Below are 19,162 nucleotides of genomic sequence, written 5' to 3' on the forward strand. Positions count from 1 at the left end.
TGCCCACAGCCGACATCCCATACCGTTCTGAGCCCCCAGATTCCAAGACCAGCTCCCTCTGGTGGTCTGCAGCCAGCTCTGCTTCAGGGATAGACCGGGCAACAGAGGGGACTAGAAGCGAGGGAAAGGGGGCAGCCTGGGGCCTTCTGCCTGGTTGCCCGGGTCCTCTAGGTCTAGCCTCCAACCTGAGGGTGCTCAGGACCCTTCCTCGAAGGCAGGGAAAGCAGCGAGTAGGCAACCCAAGGCTGGGTGTGGGCACACAGAGGCAGAACCTGGGAGCCAGTCACAGTAGTCCAGTGTGGCTCCCCATTCTGCTGGGTCCCCAGACGCCCTGAGAGGTGGCACACACACAGCCGTATTGCACAGTGTTTCTTTAATTGAAAGACAACAACCGACCTCAGAAGCAGCCCCTCCTCAAGCTGGGTGTGATGGTTTGAAACCCCCACCAGACCAGAGGCCGGATGGCAAAGGGAGGGGAGACTGAGCCATCATGGGGGGAAGGGGGACAGTGAGAAGCATGATGGGAACTCCAGTGGGACAGACCCTCAGGGTCTGGCTGAGCCCAGGGCTCCTCTCTTGGCTGTGGAAGAGGGGGTGCAGCACCTCCCTATCCGCTGGCCTCTGGAAGGGTCACCCAGGCTTCGGGTGAGCCTGGGCAGAGTAGGAGGGCAGCTGTGCCCCACACTCCACCTGCCTGGGTAATGGCTGGGCAGAGCCCAGAGAAACAGAAAGCAGACCTAGTCCAAGGATGTCAGAAACGAGAGGGAGGGACAGACAGAGAGAGCTGAACAAGACTGGACCAGGGGCCAGGAGACTCAGGAGGCTTCCCTGGGGGGCCATGAACTCGCAGAAGGATGGCGGGGGGCTGAGGAGCACAAAGGTAGCTGGCTGGGCTGAGGAGGGATGTGTGTCTGGCAGGTGGGGTGGGCTTAGTGGGGTCTCCATCCTTGAGCCCCCCAGACCCAGGGACTGTTTACCTTGGACTGGAGCCTCAGATCATTTGCTTTTGGGGTGAATGGGAAGAAAGCTTGGTTGGGGGGGGGCGCCTCTGAATGGGTATGATGTGGGTGGGCAGGGGCAGCTCTGAATCCAAGGGGCATGTGATGGGGGCCAGGCATCACGCCCCACCTGCACACTTGGGAGCCAGGGTGGGGGTGTCAAGGGGCCGTGAGTGGAGGGTGGGGGTCAAAGGCGGGGCTTGGCTCCCTTGCTTTGCTGCCCCTTCAGGACACACGCCGTGCACCCCAAGAGACCCTTCCCAAGCCACCACCGCAGCAGCTGCCACAGCCTCTACTTTTTATAGTTGCCAAACTGGATGGCCAGGCGGTCAGTGACGCAGCGAAAGGTGGCCGGCTGCACCTCCCAGTAGGGAACGGGGTTGTTGAAGAGGCTGATGCCGTTGTAGTAGGCCCTCTTGACCCCGAAGCCCACTGGGCAGAAGTCGTTGACGCCCACCTTGGTGATGTTGTTGGTGTGCAGATAGACCACCTGGGGACAGAGAGGTGTGGCTCAAGGCAGCAGGCCCCGTTGCCCGCCCCCAACCCCGCCCCTGAGTCAGCCCCACTTGGGGAGCCCAAGCAACGGGCAGAACCCGCAAGGCTGGTGCCCTCCGTGCCAGCCGAGTCCTGCCTGGCCGCCTCAGGGGTTCGTGTGCTGCATCCATACAACCCTTTGAGGGCCTGGAGGTGATTCTTCCATTGTCTGGGAGTATAACCGGCTTACGTATGGTTGTTGGGCGGCTGTTGAACAGTGTTCAGGCACTGGTGTGTGACCAGGTGCTGGGATGGGGGGGTTAATGGGGTGGGTGTGAATGGGGCTGTTGATGTGGGAAGGATGCCACCCTGGGTTCACACAGTCCTTGGCCCTTCCTCTGGGTTCCCTGGACTGAGGTTCTCCTCCTCTTCCTAGTACTCAGAAGCACTTACCCCCCCACCCCCCAACTCCCCGAAGCCTCTGTCTATGGGAATGTAGGGTGGGGGGCGTGAGGACTGTCTGATGAGGTGTGGCAGAGGGATGCATCCTGGAGGGCTGCAACAGTGCCTTCTAGAGGTGGTGGGATATGGCCACTAGAGGGCACTGCCGCTGTAGATTGGCAATCCCCTTGCAGGGCTAGGTGATGGATTCGCCCCAGCTGGACAGCCTGCAAGAATGGCCAGTCTCCTGGTATGTAGGCAGAGACTGAGGTCCAGAGCAAGGCCAAAGAAGACCTTGAGAGGACCCCTTGATCCCCTCATCAAGCCACTTCCTGCCCAGACTGTTCCCAAGCCCCTGGGCCTGTGGCACCTCTGTGGGGTCCCACCTACCCAAGAAACTCCAATATGTTGGCCACCTGACGCGAAAAGCTGACTCATTTGAAAAGACCCTGATGCTGGGAAAGATTGAAGGAGGAGGAGGGGACGACAGAGGATGAGATGGTTGGATGGTATCACCCACTCAATGGACATGAGTTTGAGTAAACTCTGGGAGTTGATCAAGGACAGGGAAGCCTGGTGTGTCGTGGTCCATGGGGTCGCAAAGAGTCAGACATGACTGAGTGACTGAACTGAACTGAACTGAACCCACCCGAGAGACCTTGAGCTCAAGTATCTACCAGGCTGGCTCTGGAGCATCCTGCCACTTCGCCACCCCTGTACCCAGCCTCCTCGCTGTCCACAATGGGGTCCCTAACTCTCCCCTTTCGCTTTCTCAGTGCCTTTCCAGATGAGGAGCGGGAGTCACCGGCCAGAGCACACATCTGACCAGCTGCACAGTGAACTCTGGTTCTGCTTCGTGGTGGGTCCGAGCACTGACAGCTAGGGTCTCAGCAGCTGCCCTGGGGACATCGACTGCCCCCTCCCTTCGCCGCATGTTAGAAACACCTGGCTCTCACCTGGAGGAGCTTGAGGTCTGGAAGACCAGCTGGCACCCTAGACAGCTTGTTGTTGTCCAAGTGCAGCTCCCGCAGCGTGGGCAGAAAACTCAGGCTCCCGTTCTCAATCATGCGGATCTGGTTGTGGCCCAGGCCCAGCCTGGGAAGGGATAGATGAATAAATGATGATGTGATGGGGTCCATGGGCTACAGTGCACTGGGCGGACTCAGGGCCCCCTGAGACCCCACCTCCACAGCCTACCTGTACAACTTGGAGTAGCGGAGCAGATCCTCTAGCTCGATTGCCTGGATTTTGTTGTGGTCCAGGTGGAGTTCATTGAGGGTCTCAGGGAGGTCTGCCAGGAAAAAAGGATGCTCTGAGCTGAATCCAGGAGACTGTGGGGTGGGGGAGGGCTGGTTCTGTGTGTGTGTGTGTGTGTGCGCGCGTGTCTGCACGATTTCACTCTTGGTGGAGCAGAGAGCCGAGCTCTGCCCCAGGTGGGGAGAGGGGCGACCAAAGCCCTCCCTGAGTACACTGGGTGGCTCCAGATGGCTCTGGGCTCCCTACCTGTGCTGTCCCCCAAAACGTGGGAAAGAAGGGCTGCCTCCCTACCTTTGGGGATGCCAGTGAGCTTGGCCTCGGAGATGCGAAGGTAGTTGAGCTTCAGGCCATCAAATGCTCCAGGTTCAAAGCCGCTGTTCTCCAGGGGGTTCCCACCCATCTCTAGGAGAGAGGCTCTCTCAGCCCTGAAGCCAAAGCTAAGCATCTGTCCCCACACCCTCGGGGCCTGTCGCTTCCTAAGGGGCCCCCACTAAGCACCCGCTCCATCTCCCCCTGAAAGCAGTGCCACTAATTTACTGGACGAGCTGTAAACTCCTTGCTGTTGAACACCACGAACTACCAAGGGTCTTTGGCCTGGCATGGGCCCTTGGGGACAAGGGGAGCCCACCCAGCTTCTCCCACCTGGCCCCTGGCTGGTAAGCTGTGCCAGCTCTATACTTGCCCTTTCTTTATGGGCCTGGGTTTCTCTTCACCTGGCCTTGGCATCTCTGGGGTGTGACCCTAGGCAAGCCTCCAGAACGTTCTGTGAGGCCAGCCGGCTTGTCCGTGGCACCTGGCTGCTCTGGTGGGCAGAGCCCCCCTCCTTGACCCTCCCCCTTCCCTGTCCACCCTCGCCACCATGGGGGAGGGGTGAGGACCACCACAGGGCGGGCCTGGCTCACCAATGCAGTTCATGTTGCGAAGCCCACTGAACACGCCCTTGGGCACCTTGCGGATGCGGTTGTCATGGATGCGGAGCTCCACCAGGGAGCTGGGCAGGTTGGGAGGGATCTCCACCAGGTGGTTCTTGGAGATGTAGAGCTTCTGCAGCTTCCGCAGGGGGCTGAAGGCCTTCTCGTGGATCTTGGAGATCTTGTTGTTCACGAGGACCAAGGCCTGAGGTGGCACAGAAGTCCTCAGTTCCCCACCTGCTTGCCTTCTCCTCTCCCCTCTTCCCTGCCCCTGAGCTAGTGATTCATGTTGTCGGGGCTTCACAGATGCTGGAGTCCCAGCTCAGCCTCCAGGAGATCTACCTCTGCTCGTGGGCAGAGTGCAGAGTGGAAGCTGGCACTCAGGTCCAGCAAGGCCGCTGCAGCTCATGCCCTGGTTACCCTACTTGCACCCTGGTTGCGATGCAACCTTTCCTTACTGTGTTGCTGGGAGGAGCCAATAAGATGCAAAGGTAACAGTCAATAGAGAGAATTGGGCTGGGTGATCCTGTCCTTCCCTGGTAGCTCAGAGAGGAAAGCATCTGCTTGCAATGTGGGGAGACCTGGGTTCGATCCCTGGGTGTGGAAGATCCGCTGGAGAAGGAAAAGGCCACCCACTCCAGTGCCCTTGCCTGGAAAATCCCATGGATGGAGGAGCCTGGTAGGCTACAGGCCATGGGGTCCCAAAGAGTTGGGACAGGATAAAAGGAAAGCGAAGTAGCTTAGTGACTTCACTTTACTTTTATCCTGTCCTGACATTGCACATGTGCCCATGACCCTGAGTGCTCCTGCTGCAGCCGCCTCCTAACCTCCCTCAGGACTCCCTGAGTCCCTGGTCCTCTCTCACATTGCACAAGTGCATGCCCACACCCATCGGGACCCCACCCCTCCACACACCCGCTGGGCTGCAGGCCTGCTGCCTCTTCCCAGCCCCTTGGAAGAGTCAGGGTGGGCTTACGTAGAGGTGCTGGAGGCCTTTGAAGTCATCTTTTCGGAGCTCAGAGATGTCATTATTCTGCAGGTCCAGCAGGGTGGTGTCAGGCGAGATCTCCTTGGGCACAGCCTTCAGACCTGGGGGCCGGTGCTGCAGTCAGCAGTGTAAACCACAGCCATGGCCACGGCCACAGCCCCAGAGGGGTGCACATGCAGACCCGCACATGGGGACTCCATGGCTGCAAGTGAGTGTAGCTCCAAGGCCAGGGCTGGACACTCTTCTCCCTCCCCACGTGCTTTCAAGCAGACCCAGGGACACCCTCCCACAGTGAAATCAGGATCCCTGAGCCAGCTCCAGGTCACTCCCTGCCCACCCTCAGCCTTCCATGTCCGTCCCCCCAGACTGACCCAGGTCGGAGCACTGAACAACCCTCAGATGGCAGTGGCAGCCAAAAGGGCACATGGCGCTGTAGGTGGGTGGGAGGGAGTCCAGGTCTGGGATGCCCGAGGTTGTTTCTGCACCCGAAGCTTCCTCATCGTTCAGCATGGGCAGCCCATCATCCAGGGTGAAGTCCCAGAAGGCTTTTTGCTCAAAGGGCAGGGCCTGGCTCAGGGCCAGCAGGGCTGCAAGAGGCCACAGGGGCCACATGGTGGGCGTGCCTGCAAAGCCAGAGTGAGGAGGGGCCATCAGGGGAGCCCAGCTGATGCCCACGCCCGGGGGGCTGGGGTTCTGTGTGTGTGCTGGCCTCATGTCTGTCACACCTCCCCAGGGCAGCCAGACCAGGGCTGGAGTGGCCAGGAGGGAGGTGTGGGTGGGCAGAAGGTCCTGGGCAGGATAGGGGCGTGGCTGGCTGTCCTTCTGCCCTGCTCCGTTTTCAGGCAGGACTTGGCCACCGTGGGCTATGCTGTGTCTTTCCAGTTAGCGAGTCTGCACCCCTCCAATGCATGAGCACACACACACATGCATCACCCCCTCCCCACACAGGACACTGAGTCAGCCTCAGCCTGTGTGTGTGGGGATCGGGGAGGCTAGTGGAGGTGGCGGAGAGGGAAACCCAACCCTCTGCCCCCACAGACCTTGAAGAATTAAGATTGAAAGATAACCATGGGGGCTGGGGCCAATCCTTTCCTGCCTGAGTCCCCTTTGCAGTGCACCCACGTTTTTCTAAGAAAGTCAAGAGGCCAAGGCACTAGGGTGGGCATGCTGGGCAGAGCTGGGCTAGCCCTGGAGCAAAGCGGAGGAGGGGGCATCCTCCCAGCCCATGTGTGGAATGCCAAAGATGGAGGGGGAACCCTGGCATCCCCCTCCATCCTTGCTGCTCCCGGGGGGCCTTGGCTTCCTCCTCTGGCCCACAAACCTTCCCCTGACCTCTGTCCACGGCCCAGCCCCCTGGAAAGGCCACAGGAAGGGAACAGGCTACTGCCAGGGTGGTGGGCAGGGTCAGGCTTGTCTGGAGGCCCCCAGGCCGGGAAGCAGGCTGGGGGTGGGAGTTGGGGGAAAGCGGCCCTGCCCGAGCCTGCCCCTGGTGCCCACATCTGCCTGCCTTCTCCTCCAGCAGAGGCTTCCCCCATCCAGATGGGCTCCTCTAGCAGGAAACCTTGTCCACGAAGAGGCTGCCCCCTTATCTAGATTTCCTGGGCAAGCCCCAGCCTCATTTTCCCAAGTGTGACACAGGGATACACATGCCCGCCTTGCTTATTACCCAAGCACAGGGTGTCTGGGGTTGCCCCGCATGCGGACCTCAACCCTACCCCACAGAGGCCCTCACTTGGGGCCCATCTTGGCCAGGGGAGGGGCTCTTTGGGGCTTCAGCAGGGTTGGGGTGAGCCCCCCGAGCCTGATAGCTGGTTGCAAAGTGGGGAGAGGCCCTGGGCAGGCCCAGTGGATGTGGGGCTGGGCTGGTGGCCTGGGGGGCTACTGCCTTGGAGCCCTGCCACCCTCAGGCAGTGGGAGGGCCTGTGGCCATGTGCAGACCTGTGGGTACAACAGCTCTGCCCCTGGTGTTCCCACTGATCGCTATCTGGCCGCCCTCTCTCGCACCCCTCCCGCCCCTCAGAGCTGGTCATGTGACCTGTCCTGGTTCCCACCTTTGCAGCAGCTGGGGTGGACAGTGTGCTTGGTGAGCAGATGCTGGAGGTAGGGGGTGGGGTGCCCAGGCCGGGGTTCAGCGGCCTCAGCCTCAGAGCCAGCCCCAAAGTGCCCCCAGCAGGCCGGCAACCCTCTTGAGCATGCAGCCCCCACTGATAGACTCAGAAAAGCCACCTTGCCTCCCAGGTCACACAGCAAAACGAGGGTCCCTCCTGGCTGGGGGAGCCCCTGGCCTTCCTGGCTCCTTTGGGCCTTGAGTGCCAGTGGTCACACTCAATGTCCCACCAGCCCTATGCTGGTCCCATAGGACTGGGGGAGTTCCCACCCCACCCCACCCCCAGCCCCAAGGGTCTCGGCACAGAGTAGGGAGAAGACCCTAGGTTTGCCTACCTGTACCACAAGTCCCTTTTCCTTCCCACAGGTTCTCAAAGCACAGGTCACGGTAGGGTGGGCCCAGACTTCCCAGGCACGGCTGGACACCCAGGGCTGAGACGAGGGAGTGAAGGGGAGGGTGAAGGTAGAAGGGCGAGACGGAGCAGGAGGCAGAGGAGGCTGCTCCCCCCTCGCCTGGCACCCCTGCCAAAGCCACTACCTCACAGGGGGAATGAGTCAGGGCTAGAACACCCCGCTGAAGCCTTGGGAGGCTCTGAGATCCACCGTCCACCTGGACGGTTGGGGTGGGGTGGTCCGGCCAGGCCTGGGGGATCGGGAAGGCCTGGGGCCCTCCACATGGAGCGCCCTGGCAGGACTAGCCACCGAGGCCCTGCGTGGGCTCATGGGACCCTCCCTGGGGGCGACAGGAGGCTTCAGAGGAGTCGAACCAGGTTCCAAGGTGCATCTGGGGTCCCCGCAAAGAGGCTGAGGGAGGGTGTGGGGTGGGGAAAGGCAGGCTCCTTTGGAAGCTCACTCTGAGGGAGAGGGAGGCTGAGGTCTTGAAGGCCCCCAGAGCCCTCAGGGCAGAAGACAAGGTTTGGCTGGTTCTCCCCGGCTCCTGGCCGGGCCCAGGCAGTGGGCAGGCTGGCGGGCTTTCCGCCACAGCCCTCCTTTCCCCACAGAGAACTGGCAAGAGACTAAGCAGCCAGAACTGTGCAGGGGGGAGGGGGGCTGGCTGGACACCAAGACTGCCAGAGACCGCAAAAGACACCCCCGGCCCTCAGGGCCAGAAGGAGCCAGGGAGGGGCCTGGAGGAGGTGCCCAGGACCAAAGTTCCATTTGACGGAAGAGAAAATGGAGACCTAGAGAAAAGAACCCACCTCAGGCAATGCCAGGCCCCCAGGTTTTCACTATGGACACAGAGGGTGAGAACCATAGTCGGTACCCCCAGCCTAGCCAGGTCTCCGGGCCTCAGTTTCCCTTCATTGGCCTCCCTGGGCATGTCCCTGATGACTTCAGGCAGGCTCGGGCCCCATCAGGGGGTTCTCTGAGCTCAACGAGCTCCACATTCTCAGAGCAACGGAAAGAAGTGGTGATGGCGTGAGGCCTCAGGCCGGGCGCCCACACGTGGGAGTGAGGACCGCCCCCCCCCCCCCCGCCACTCAATAGGGCTCTCCTTGTCTGGCCCTCTGAAAGGTTGCGCAGTCCTCTGACTGGGATATCTCCAGGTCCCAGCCAAACAAGACACACTGGCAACCACTGAGAACCCGGAGGGGCCATGCCAGGCATTCACGTCAGGCCAAGGGTGGCAGGAGCGGGCCCTGAGGTCTGGCAGGCCCTGGGAACTTGCTTAAAGATATGTGGCCCACAGCTGCCAAGTCAGAGATGCTGGACTCCTAAGCCCAGTGTCTGGCCCCACCAAGCAACCCGACCTGAACTCAGACACGTGTGCCATCTTCCACTCAGCCCTGCTGGTGCCCACTTTTCTGCTCCCTTCCCTCTCAGACTCCAACCCATCGTCCCCTGCACCCTCCAGCTCTAGTCTGCCCTTAGGTGGCACCCAGACAGAGGGCACGGGTGCCATCCCTGGGTCTTCCTGAAGCTGACGTGTGTGTGCGCATGTGGGGATGACTGCGTGAGGGGCTGGTGGCTGCAGTGGGGATTAGGGTGAGCCCTGCCTTGCTTGTGTCTACACCCCAGCCACCCCTGAACCCATCACCATGGCCTCAGCATGCCTTCCAGCTATGAGGGGAGCAGGCATCCAAGCGTGGCTGGCCAGGGCGGCTCCTTCCTGCTGGGTCCTGTGCCCCTGCAGCCTTCAGGCACAGACTTGACCTGGATGTGGGCGTCAGAGACCCACAGGGAGCCAGCCCATCTGCTGCAAGGAGCTGGCCCCAGGCCAGTGGCTGGTGCTACCCAGGCCAGACCTTTCTCCCCAAAGCCCTGAAGACACCCATCACACCCCCATCCTGCTGGGAAACCTCTGGAAGGCTGGAAGGTCTAAGGGCTGGCCTTCCACCGTGCCAGGAATCAGGGAGGAGATGAGCCAGGTCACCTGGTCTTTCTGCCCCAGAGCTTTCCTTCTCCCGCTCACTGAAGAAAGCCCGAGGGAGAGTGAGGGTGCTGTCACTTCCCAGGGGTGCTACAGGAGGTCCCAAGTGATTTCCTAACTCAGCCTTCCCCAGGGACAGCAGGAAGTGCTGTTTCTCCCATCGCCTCTCCCTGACTCAGGCTGGAGGTGACGCTGATGGAAAGCAAGGCTCTGTCCTGTGGGTCTGGAGCCCCCAGGCTTGCATCACGCAGTTTCTGGAAACACGGCATCTCTCAGGCCACCACCATCAATAGCTCCCCTCGGCCCGCAGGGACAGATGGCCCTGTCCCACCTGCAGCTGTAGGGAAGTGGCCTGGGAAAGCCATCACGCCACCCTGGCCCAGAGGGTCCCCCAAGCTTTTAGCTCACAGCAGGCGACAGACCCCACAGGGAGATGTTCTCAGCCCAGCTCCCAGAACCTGAGGCCCTTGGCTGCCTTGCTCCCTCATGGGGCTGGGGGCTCAGCTTGGGGTGGAGCTTGCCCTCTGCAGCCAGCCTAGGAGGTCTTGCTGGACCTGTGACCTTCAGCTCCTCCCAGGGCTCCCCCTCTGTGTGGTGGGGTGGCCTGTAAATCCCTAGGACCGCCATCGAGGCCAAGCTGGAACTGAGACTGAGAGCATGGAGGTGGCACCCAGCTCCCCAGCTGCCCCTGTCTCTGGAGAAAGGGCTCCCAGAGCCAGTCTCCCTCTGCCCTCTGTCTGGCTCCTTCAGGTCCCAGTTTTGTTGCCCAAATCTGTGATCCCTTGGACATTTGGACATCTGACCGCTGTGTCCCTTTTGGGCCATTTGATTCTTCTAGAGGCTGCTGGTGGGTGAGAAGCGGGGGCAGGTTCGCTGTTGCATGGAGCCTGGGACCTCTCCCAGCCTGCTGCCCCATGTCCTGCAGCTCTGCCCCATGCTGCAGTTTCTGCTGATTTGGGACTTTACACCATGGACCAGGAGAGCTGGGTGTGAGCTAGCCAGGTAGAGCCCCAGGACCCTAAACCCTGAGATTGGATGTGTTACCTAGGGAGAGGCAGGGGGGAGTCCTCAGACTCCCTGGCACCTTCGGTAGGCTTGGGATGTCAGACATCCCAGCCCACCAAGAAGCACAAACTGGGCTGCTGAGAAGGTGGGGGACAAGCCAAAGAGGGCTGAACTGTGGCTGGCACTCCAAGAGCCTGGGGTGGGGGCGGCCCCAGAGCGGGTGAAGGAAGTCCTGGGGGACCCTGGGGCTGACCCTGGACCCTGGGGCTCCAGGTGCGGGAGGGCTTTCACCCCAGGACTTCTTATCTAGAAGGTTCATCTTATCTAGATGAACCACAGCCCCAGTGAGCAAGACTAAGCAGACCCCATCCCCATTTCCCCCCAGGCTGTCTCCCACTGGCTTCCTTGAAGATGGGATTCACCAAAAAGATTTTGTGCGTGATTGAAGTGTGAGTGGGCCCAGTACGTGAGCAGAGAGGACAGAGGGGATGGGAGAGCACTGTCTGGCCTGGGAACCAGCCAAAAGGAGGAGTGTGGAGCTGGCAGGATCCTGTGTGCCCGCTTTCAGGAGCCCACGGCTATCCCCCCTCCCCCTACTGTGGCTCATAGCAGCGGGCCCCAGGAGGGTCACTGTCACCCTCTAGCCCCTCGAGTAGAGCTAAATCCTTGGGCTGGTGTGTCCCATCCCACCAGCAGGGTGGAGAGGCTCAGGGAGGGGTGCTCAGCTCAAGGCAGGGACCGAGATCTCCCACCCTGGGGTAACCAGTGAGGACGATTGGGAGGCTGTCATGGTGGGTGTGGGAAGACCTTTTCTAACAATCCAGGGTGTTGGCACATAGGCAAGGAAGAGGGGGCAGACATGCTGGCCAAAGGACCAATGGCTCAGTGGCCTAGCAAGTAGAGCTTTGGAGACCCTAGAGCTGGGGCTGGGGTCCTGCCTGGGGGCAGGGGGCACGCGCCAGACAGTGCCTGGCCCTACGGGCACTTTGGGCGTTGGGCTGTGCCTGCTGTTCATGTGCTCCTGGGTGGCCCTGGGGGCCAGCCACTGTCCCAGGCCATGTCCCAGGCAACCAAGGACAAGTGACAGCTAGGACGGGTCTGTCTCCTTGGGGCTTCTCCAGGGAGCAGGGGAGGGCTGGCAGTGGGTGGCTCTGGGAAGCAGGCTCATGACTGATTCCTCCTCTGGGACTTAACGCCGATGCTGGAAGGGACCCTCTGCGGTCCTGAGTGACTATAGAATATCGCTAAAGAGAGGAGATGCTTTCTTGTCTTTTGAATACCCCTTCTGCTCCAGTCCTTCCCCGTTCACCCTTCTGTCATGAGCCAGGGCCACTGATGGGATTGGGGAGAAATTCAGGCCAAGGCTTGTATGTCATCCTGCGCAATGGTGAGAGGGCTAGCACCCTACGTTTCTGGGCCCCTAAAATCAGCTGGCAAAGAACTGCCACCAGACCTGTAGTTGAAGGGACTGAGCCTCGGACTCCCCATCAACACAGTGAGGCCCCTGCTCCAGGGCAGGGCGTTACAAGCAATAGGCTGGTTAATGTGTTCTGTGACCTGGGTCCTTGGGACCTGAAGGTGGGCCAGTGGGTGAGCCAGCTAGGGTTGCGGGGCGGCCACTCAGCTGCTGGCTACATGGCAACGGGAGCCCTCCCTGGTGCCAGTCTCTTTCCATGGCCTGGCCCCTGTGGCTGAGAGACAGCCATGTGCCTTCCTTTCGATGAGCCTATGGCAGCTGGTCATAGGGCATTCTGCACAAAAGTGCCTCTGCCCAACCACCAGGGTGTGGATTGCATAGGTGGTTGCAGGGGGCCAGGAGGCGCTCACCTGTGTGCACACAGGGGCGGCCACGTGTTATCCCTCCTTATGAACCCGAGAGCCTGGATGCACATTCCAGAGCATCTCCAGCTTCTCTCAATTCCAACCAGTCCCCACAGGTTGGCCGGCCAGGGAGGGGCGTGGACACAGAAGCAGGAGACCCCAGGGCACGGGACTGGCCACATCGGGGACCTGAGCGGCCCTTAAGAAGACTTCAACTGTGAGAGCAATCTCCCAGGCCTGAGCAAGGTCTGCTCCGTGCCCCCCACCAGCACTCTGCCTCAGAGGACCCTGGGCCTTCTGCTCCACTGAGCAGAGCCAACTCAGGAAGCTCTTGCCAACCCGTGCCTAGGCCCCAGACCCATCCACAGAGTGGTGAGGTGGGGCTCCCACCCCTGAGTCTTTCAGGGCACTCTGCTGGGTTCCTCAGCAGGTCCCTTGGCATGCCAGACATCTTGGGAGCTTGCTAGGACAGGGGCCTGGGGCCCGGCCGCCTCCCACACCAAACCGCACACCCTACAGTTGACCATAAGCTATCACGATCAACACTCGAGTGCCTCTAATGGCTCCCTGGATGCTATGGGATCAGTAGCCAGGGTTTGTCGGTCCTGCCCCTCTGTGGGCCTCTGTTGCCCCCTCTGTGCAATGGATGGGGTAGGGGGTCCCATGAGACCAGCTCTGGAGGGCAACCTTGTTAGCGCTGTTTGGTTTCAGATCTGGGATGCTCTTTCCATTCTAGAGGTGTCCCCAGGTACCCGCGGGGTGCGTCCTTTGGGGAACAGAGCACCTAGCCTGGGATGTCTTGAGCTCCACCCCTCCCTAAAAGTGCCCATCCTGGAATGATGATGTCCTTGAATTGACCCACAGAGCCCTTTGGGGCCCCAGGCCAAGCCGGCCTGGCTAACACAGCACAGTGGCCTGGGTTTCCTTCTGCACCCCTCTTTGGAGCCTCAATTCAAAGAGGTTCTGGGGACAGAGAGGCCTGAGCCACTCAGGCAGCCCCACTCAGGCCCCCCACCCCCAGCCATGGCTCTGTAGACCCACGCCTCACCCAGGAGGAGGTGAATGCAGAACACTCGCCTGCGAGTAAGCAAGGAATATCTGGGCAGGGTGCCTGGGGCGTGCCTGGGAAACCAAGTCGCGGAGCCCATGCCGTGGTCTAGCCCCAGGCCCTGGGAATTGCTCCCCAGCACTGAGTTCAGGCCGAAGCCTGGAGGTCTATCCTAACCAGGGGCCAGAGTCAGGCCAGCGAGGGGGTGCAGGGCGCACCTGGGATTTGATGATGTTCTGGGGTGGCCGCCAAGGGGCAGAAGCCCAGGGGGATGTGGAGTGTGAAGCAGGGCTGAGCAAGGGGAGACGGAAGGGGATGGAGAAGGTGCCTGGAGGACCCAGGGGGGAAAAGAGGCTGAGATGGGACTGGGACCAAGGAGGGCCCGCAGGGTGGCCACGAAGGGGCATGCTGGGATCCTGCAGCAGGGGGCCGTGGGAATCTGCAAGCAGCCTCCGGGGGCGGGGGGGGGGGCGGCGGGAGATGGTGGTGAGGGGGCCGCAGGGGCAGGGGTAGGGACGAGGAGGGTGAGTTTGGGGGGGCACAGGGTTGGGGCATCTGGAGGATGAGACAGCGAGGGCGAGGGCGGTTCCAGGCCAGCTGTAGGAATGGTGGGGGACAGGATGGAGCTTGTGGGGGTGGGGGCCTTACCTGAGGAGGGCAAGCGGTGGGCACGCGCTGGCTGGTGGGCAGCCTGAGGCGTCAGCCAGTCCCTGTGTCTGTGTGTTGTGTCGTCTGAGAGCAGCTGCTCACTCCTGGGCAGTTCGGGGAGAGAGGGAGAGGGAGGCGGCGGGAGGGAGGGTAAAGGCTGGGCGGGCGGGCAGGCCGACGGGGAGGGGACGGCGGGGAGGGGGCGGGGATGGGGGGAGGGGGCGGGGAGGGAGGGAGAGAGGGAGGGAGGAAGGGAAGGAGGGGGCAGGCTTCCCGGCCCCCCTGGCAGCTTCAAAGGGAGTAATTTTCTTGTAGACGGCTGGGCTAGCTGTGCCCCTCCCCCTTACGCCCCCCATCCCGAGGACGACCCCCCCCACTCCAAGGCCACGACCCCCTGCCCCCCACCCCGGGGAGGCACACTCTCTCACTCAGACAAGGCCCCTTGGCGTCTCCAGGCCGACGACGCAGCCTCAGAGATTCAAACTTTCCACCATCCGGATGGGGACACTGAGGCCCAACAAGGGGGGCGGGAGCCGGCTCGCTGGCCGGTGCTTGGCCTGGAAGAGGAAGGCGAGAGGGCAGAAATGGAAAGGGGACAAGGGGGTGGTGGCCTCCAAGTGCTAGTCCGGCGAGGGGCCCCTGGTATCCTGTCCTGAGCCTTCCCAGAACGAACGTGTGGCAGCCGCAGCCTGGGGAGGAGGTGGTTGTCTGGGATCAGGAAGGGAGCTGTGGTGGATTGCTGAAAGGGCTGGATCCACTTCCTGGCCCACTCCAGCCTTTTTGTCCCTGTGACCTCAGAATGGGGTTCAGCTGGGAACTGGCAGGGGGCAGCACAGATTCTGGGGGTCCTCCTCCCCGGCTTGCCTGCCCCGAGCTGAGGCTCGCAGAAGCTGATTCAGAGAGGCGGAGCCAGCCAGTCATTCTTCTGCTCCATCCGAGCAGGTCCCCCAGGGTGAAGGAACCGCGATGAGGGTGGCCACTTCCTCAGCGCTGAGGCTGGTGCTGGCCACTTCTTGGGGTAACCGGGTCAGCCCACCAAGTGTCCCAGAAAGAGGCTGTCAGCAGCCATGACACCCACGCCATCCCTGGTAGCTCAGCCACTTCCTGAGAGACAAGCCCACCCCTCCTCCCTGTCCCATGGGGTCCCAATTCTTCCCCACCACCCTGGCCCTTTTTGCCCAGTCTTGGCCCAGGGAGCCTCCTGCAAGAGCAGCTTTGGGGAGACGGAGGTGAGGGTTTAGATGGGACGAGAAACTGAGGCAAGGAGCCCCACTGAGATCTGCAAAGGAGAATGGGGAAAGAAATGAAGGCCAGACAGAACTCCACTGAGCCCAAAGGAGGAAAAAAAAAAGAAAAAACTCAACATGGCAGGGGTAGGGGGCAGGTCAGGGAGAGGCAGAGCTAGTGAAAGGAGAACAGGGGTGAGGCCTCAGGGTCCCGCCTACCTAGCCAGCAGGTAGGTTCTAGAAAGTTCTACCAGGGCAGCGGTTGGGCCCAAATCCCTTTTCTGTGTGGAAGCATCCATTCAGGCATGGCCGGTTGGACCTGGGACACAGCCTTGACAAAGCTGTGGTGGCTCCCTCTTGTTCCCGCGGGTGAGGTAGTGACACATGGTTGGAAGCACGTGCCCTTCCAGACACAGGGGTTGGTTTCACTTATTTGTTTGTGTGCTTTTTTTTTTTCCTGTTTATTGGTGACATATTCAAATATCTCTGGCAGTAGAAGGACTCATACCATGAAGCCCGGGTCACCCCACAGAGCAGCAACTCTCGTTCACAGCTGGGAAGGAGGAGAAAGAGGGTCCAAAACACATATAAGACCTTGTGCTCACATTGCGTGAGCCTGCAGGAAATGTCTAGAATCGGCACATGGACAGGGACAAAAAGTAGATTCCTGGTTTCTTAGGGGGGTGTGGCAGATAGAGTGGTGACAGCCAAAGGTATGAATTTTCTTTAGGACTTGATGAAAATGTTCTAAAATTGACTATGATGATTTTGGACCCTCTGTGAAGATACTAAACAAAAACCATTGTACACATTAAATAGGTGAATTAATTGTATGCTATAGAACCTTTCCAAAACATACTATGGAAAAATCTGGACAAGCTTTTTGGTCAATGCAACATAGCTCCATAAAGTTATTGAAACCTTTTTTTAAATAAAAAAAAAAAAAGCAAACAAAAAGGGCACAAGGCATGCCTACCACCCAAGGAGCCAAGTTGCTTACTGAGTAAGGTCCCACCTGGCCTGGTGCCCCCAGCCACCCTCTGTGGAGCCTTGCACTGCTCTGGGGACTCTGCGGCCGGGCTCTGAGCTCTGCAGGGAGGCGACTGGAGCAGGACATGGCCACACACAGTGCCAGAGGCACTCAGGAAGGCTTCCTGGAGGAGAGGACTTAAAGCAGACAACTAGAGAAGAGGGACATTGTTGGCAGAAGGAAGACCATAGGGGAGCAGGAAGGCAGTTAGGTGGGAAAGCTTAGTGGTGGGCCAGGCAGGCTCCTGGAGGGAACTTGGGGCAGCAGTGAGGCTACACCCTGCACCTTGGAGCTCTTCCCCGCAGCTGGAGGTGCATCTGGGGCAATATGTCCGTAAATACGGTTCTTGCGCCTGGAAGGCTTTTCTGTCTGTGGTTTGCAGTCTGCAATAAGCCATAACTGCACGCCCGGCCCAAGGCCCACTGAGTCACTGGGCCTGGCCCTCTAATTTGGGGGCCACTCCCAGACCAGCCAGGCTGCACCTCAGTCCTGGGCCTCCCCCGCCCCCTCCCTCTTCTCTGCAGCCGAGGAACAACTGGGACCCCAGTTGAAGCAGCCGCTGAGTACAGCATGTCCTGCTGGCCAGCGGAGCCACGGCCTCCTGGCCTCTGGCCTCCCGGGGCTGGGAGGAGGCAGCAGGAGGCAGGGGAGGGCAGGCATGGGGTCAAGGCAGGAAGGAAGAGCAGGCATTTCCTGAGGCCCCCGGGCCCTCAGAGGAGGCTGATGCACAGCTGTCTTAGCTCCACAAGAACCAGCACAGACAGGGCTGGCTGAGGGACTGGAGGTGGGGGCGGGTGGGCCGGAAGGCAGAGGCCAGCCTCTGCCAGCAGGAGCCCAGGGGTGACTAACGCCCTTTCCCAGCATTCTCTGTACCTCTGGGACATCACTGCACAGGCCCCCAAAGCCCCAGTCTGGACACTAGTCCCAAGGGACTAAAGAGGACTAGGTGATCCTGCCAGCAGCCCCCTGCCCCTCAGCCAGGATACCCTAGCAGCCTCCACTTGTTAGAAGGCCCTTGTGCCAGGAGTCAAGAACACAGCCCGCTCAAGCTGCCTTTGCTGCGCATCCCTCAAGGGCAGAGTCTGGTAGCCTAGGAGGTGGCCCAGTGGGCCGGGCTCCCAGAGGCTCAGAGAGCGCCTGCCCCAGCCTGAGCGCCAGCCCACCCAGATGCTCGCCGCCATCCTGTGTGCTTCTAGGGTCTAGAGAGATTATCCTGGCCCTGACTTTCAGGGGCCCTCAGCCAGCCCCCTTTCAGGGCCTTCCTGGCCTCCCTGCCCTGCTGTGTCTGGCTGGTGCTCCCCTCTGCCTCTGCTAATCACTCCCCTTCTTTGTTTTTCTGGGCTCCCCAGTCCTTTTTCAGGTCTCTCTTCTGCATCTCTGTCACTTCCCTGGGCACTGAGTTAGTCAGCCTCAACTTCCACTGGTCCCCCTCACCTGCCTGGAGCTCACTGGATGGGGCACAGGGAGGACTTATGGGAGGAGGAAGAGGAGGCTCCCAGTGGTGTCCCGGGGCTGCTTTCCAGCCCCTCCTTGGAGTGCTCCCAAGGGTTCTTGCACAGCCAGCCCAGTAGGAGGAATCACCCACAGAAGCCCCATTGCCAGGCAGGGACCTGTCACACACATACATTAGGGTTACTTCCTTAACACGCCACCCTGCCTAGAACTCAGCCAAGATCTTGGAGAGGGCCCTCGAGGCTCCTAGGCACTGCAGCCCCTGCACCCAAGCCAACACCCCCAAGTTCACAGCCTTGCCTGCCGTCACTCTCAGCCTGCTGGTTTTATCCACTGCCCTCGTCCACACTGCCCAAATCTCTGCACCCTCATGGGCTGGGCAGGGCCAGGGCCGGGGACCAGTCCCACTCCTTAGAGTGGGCCGAATCTCCGCTTTCTGGAAGGTTCCCAGCACTGATGGCTGAGGCGTGGTCGGTGAAAGTTGGCACTCTCTATGCCAGAGCTTTTTTTGACCTTCCCTTGAGGACATAATCACACAGCGGCTCTGTGTCCCAGGCTGCCAGGGTTGTAATTTCAGGGCTCAAAGGGGGCTCCGTGGGGGCCTGGCCCACGTCTAGCTATCTTTAGAGAGGCACGCTCTGGGTGTGGCTAGAGGAGGCAGCTGGACAGGGGACTGTGCCACAGGGCTGCATCTGTGGCCGCTTGCAAAGCCATGGAGACCCCAGAAGGCCATGAAACAGGGAAGGGTCCTCCCTTGGAGGACGCCAGCCCCCAGGAGTGGGCCCTGGATCTGCCTGCTGCCCTGGGCCCAGCAGGCTCTGGTGGGTGCTGTAGCCGAGAGCAGGTGCAGGGTTGGGGGCCAGGCAGCCAGCCTTGCTGGACTGGCCCTGCGTGCCCGCCATGGTGCCACTGCTCACAGGTCGGGGTCAGGGGAGGCACAGGCCTGGGGGAAGCAGCATGCCTGTCACATCCTTTGTCCTCCTCACTCTCTAACGCCCCTTCCTCAGCCTGTCTTTCTTAAAGACCATGAGGCAGGAGGAAGGCTTGGAACCAGCTGGGGGAAGCCCCTCGAAGGACTGGGTGGCAGGCCCTCGGGTTGGAGCCCGGGGGAAGAGGAAGAGGTGGCCGGAAGAACGTTGGTGGGCAGAACTGTGGGATTGTGCATGGGGTGGGGCCCTCGAGGTTCCTGGAAGGAGTTCCCCCTGACTCCCTGTCCCCCTTCTCTGCTCCCAGTGGCCATTAGCCTCTGTGACTCGCTCCTGGTTCCTGCTGTCCCCACTGGTCTCATCCTCAGTCGTACCCCTGCTGTCGGAAGACCTCTGCCGCCTTGGTCCAGGGACTGATGAATGCATTGCTTTTCACCACCTGAATATAGTCACCCCTAAC

General features: G+C 60.7%; 1 protein-coding gene across 2 annotated transcripts; it reads right to left on the reverse strand.

Annotated features, from left to right (window-relative positions):
- Positions 1-356: 356 nt before the first annotated feature.
- On the reverse strand, positions 357-14,202 carry BGN (biglycan). 2 transcript variants are annotated; one of them, XM_027533231.1, is made up of 9 exons: positions 14,069-14,202; positions 7,512-7,607; positions 5,441-5,692; positions 5,058-5,170; positions 4,073-4,286; positions 3,462-3,572; positions 3,111-3,204; positions 2,870-3,008; positions 357-1,488 (listed from the first exon to the last, which is right to left on the reverse strand). In XM_027533231.1, exons 3-9 carry the CDS (start codon positions 5,679-5,681, stop codon positions 1,291-1,293), a joined length of 1,110 nt encoding a protein of 369 aa, XP_027389032.1. In that variant the 5' UTR covers positions 5,682-5,692; positions 7,512-7,607; positions 14,069-14,202; the 3' UTR covers positions 357-1,290. The 2 variants fall into 2 exon arrangements, with proteins under 2 accessions (XP_027389032.1, XP_027389031.1); XM_027533230.1 differs by lacking the exon at positions 7,512-7,607 and having other exon boundaries at positions 14,069-14,200.
- Positions 14,203-19,162: the final 4,960 nt, after the last annotated feature.

The sequence above is a fragment of the Bos indicus x Bos taurus genome, chromosome X (assembly GCF_003369695.1).
Source record: "Bos indicus x Bos taurus breed Angus x Brahman F1 hybrid chromosome X, Bos_hybrid_MaternalHap_v2.0, whole genome shotgun sequence".
Lineage (NCBI taxonomy): Eukaryota > Metazoa > Chordata > Mammalia > Artiodactyla > Bovidae > Bos > Bos indicus x Bos taurus.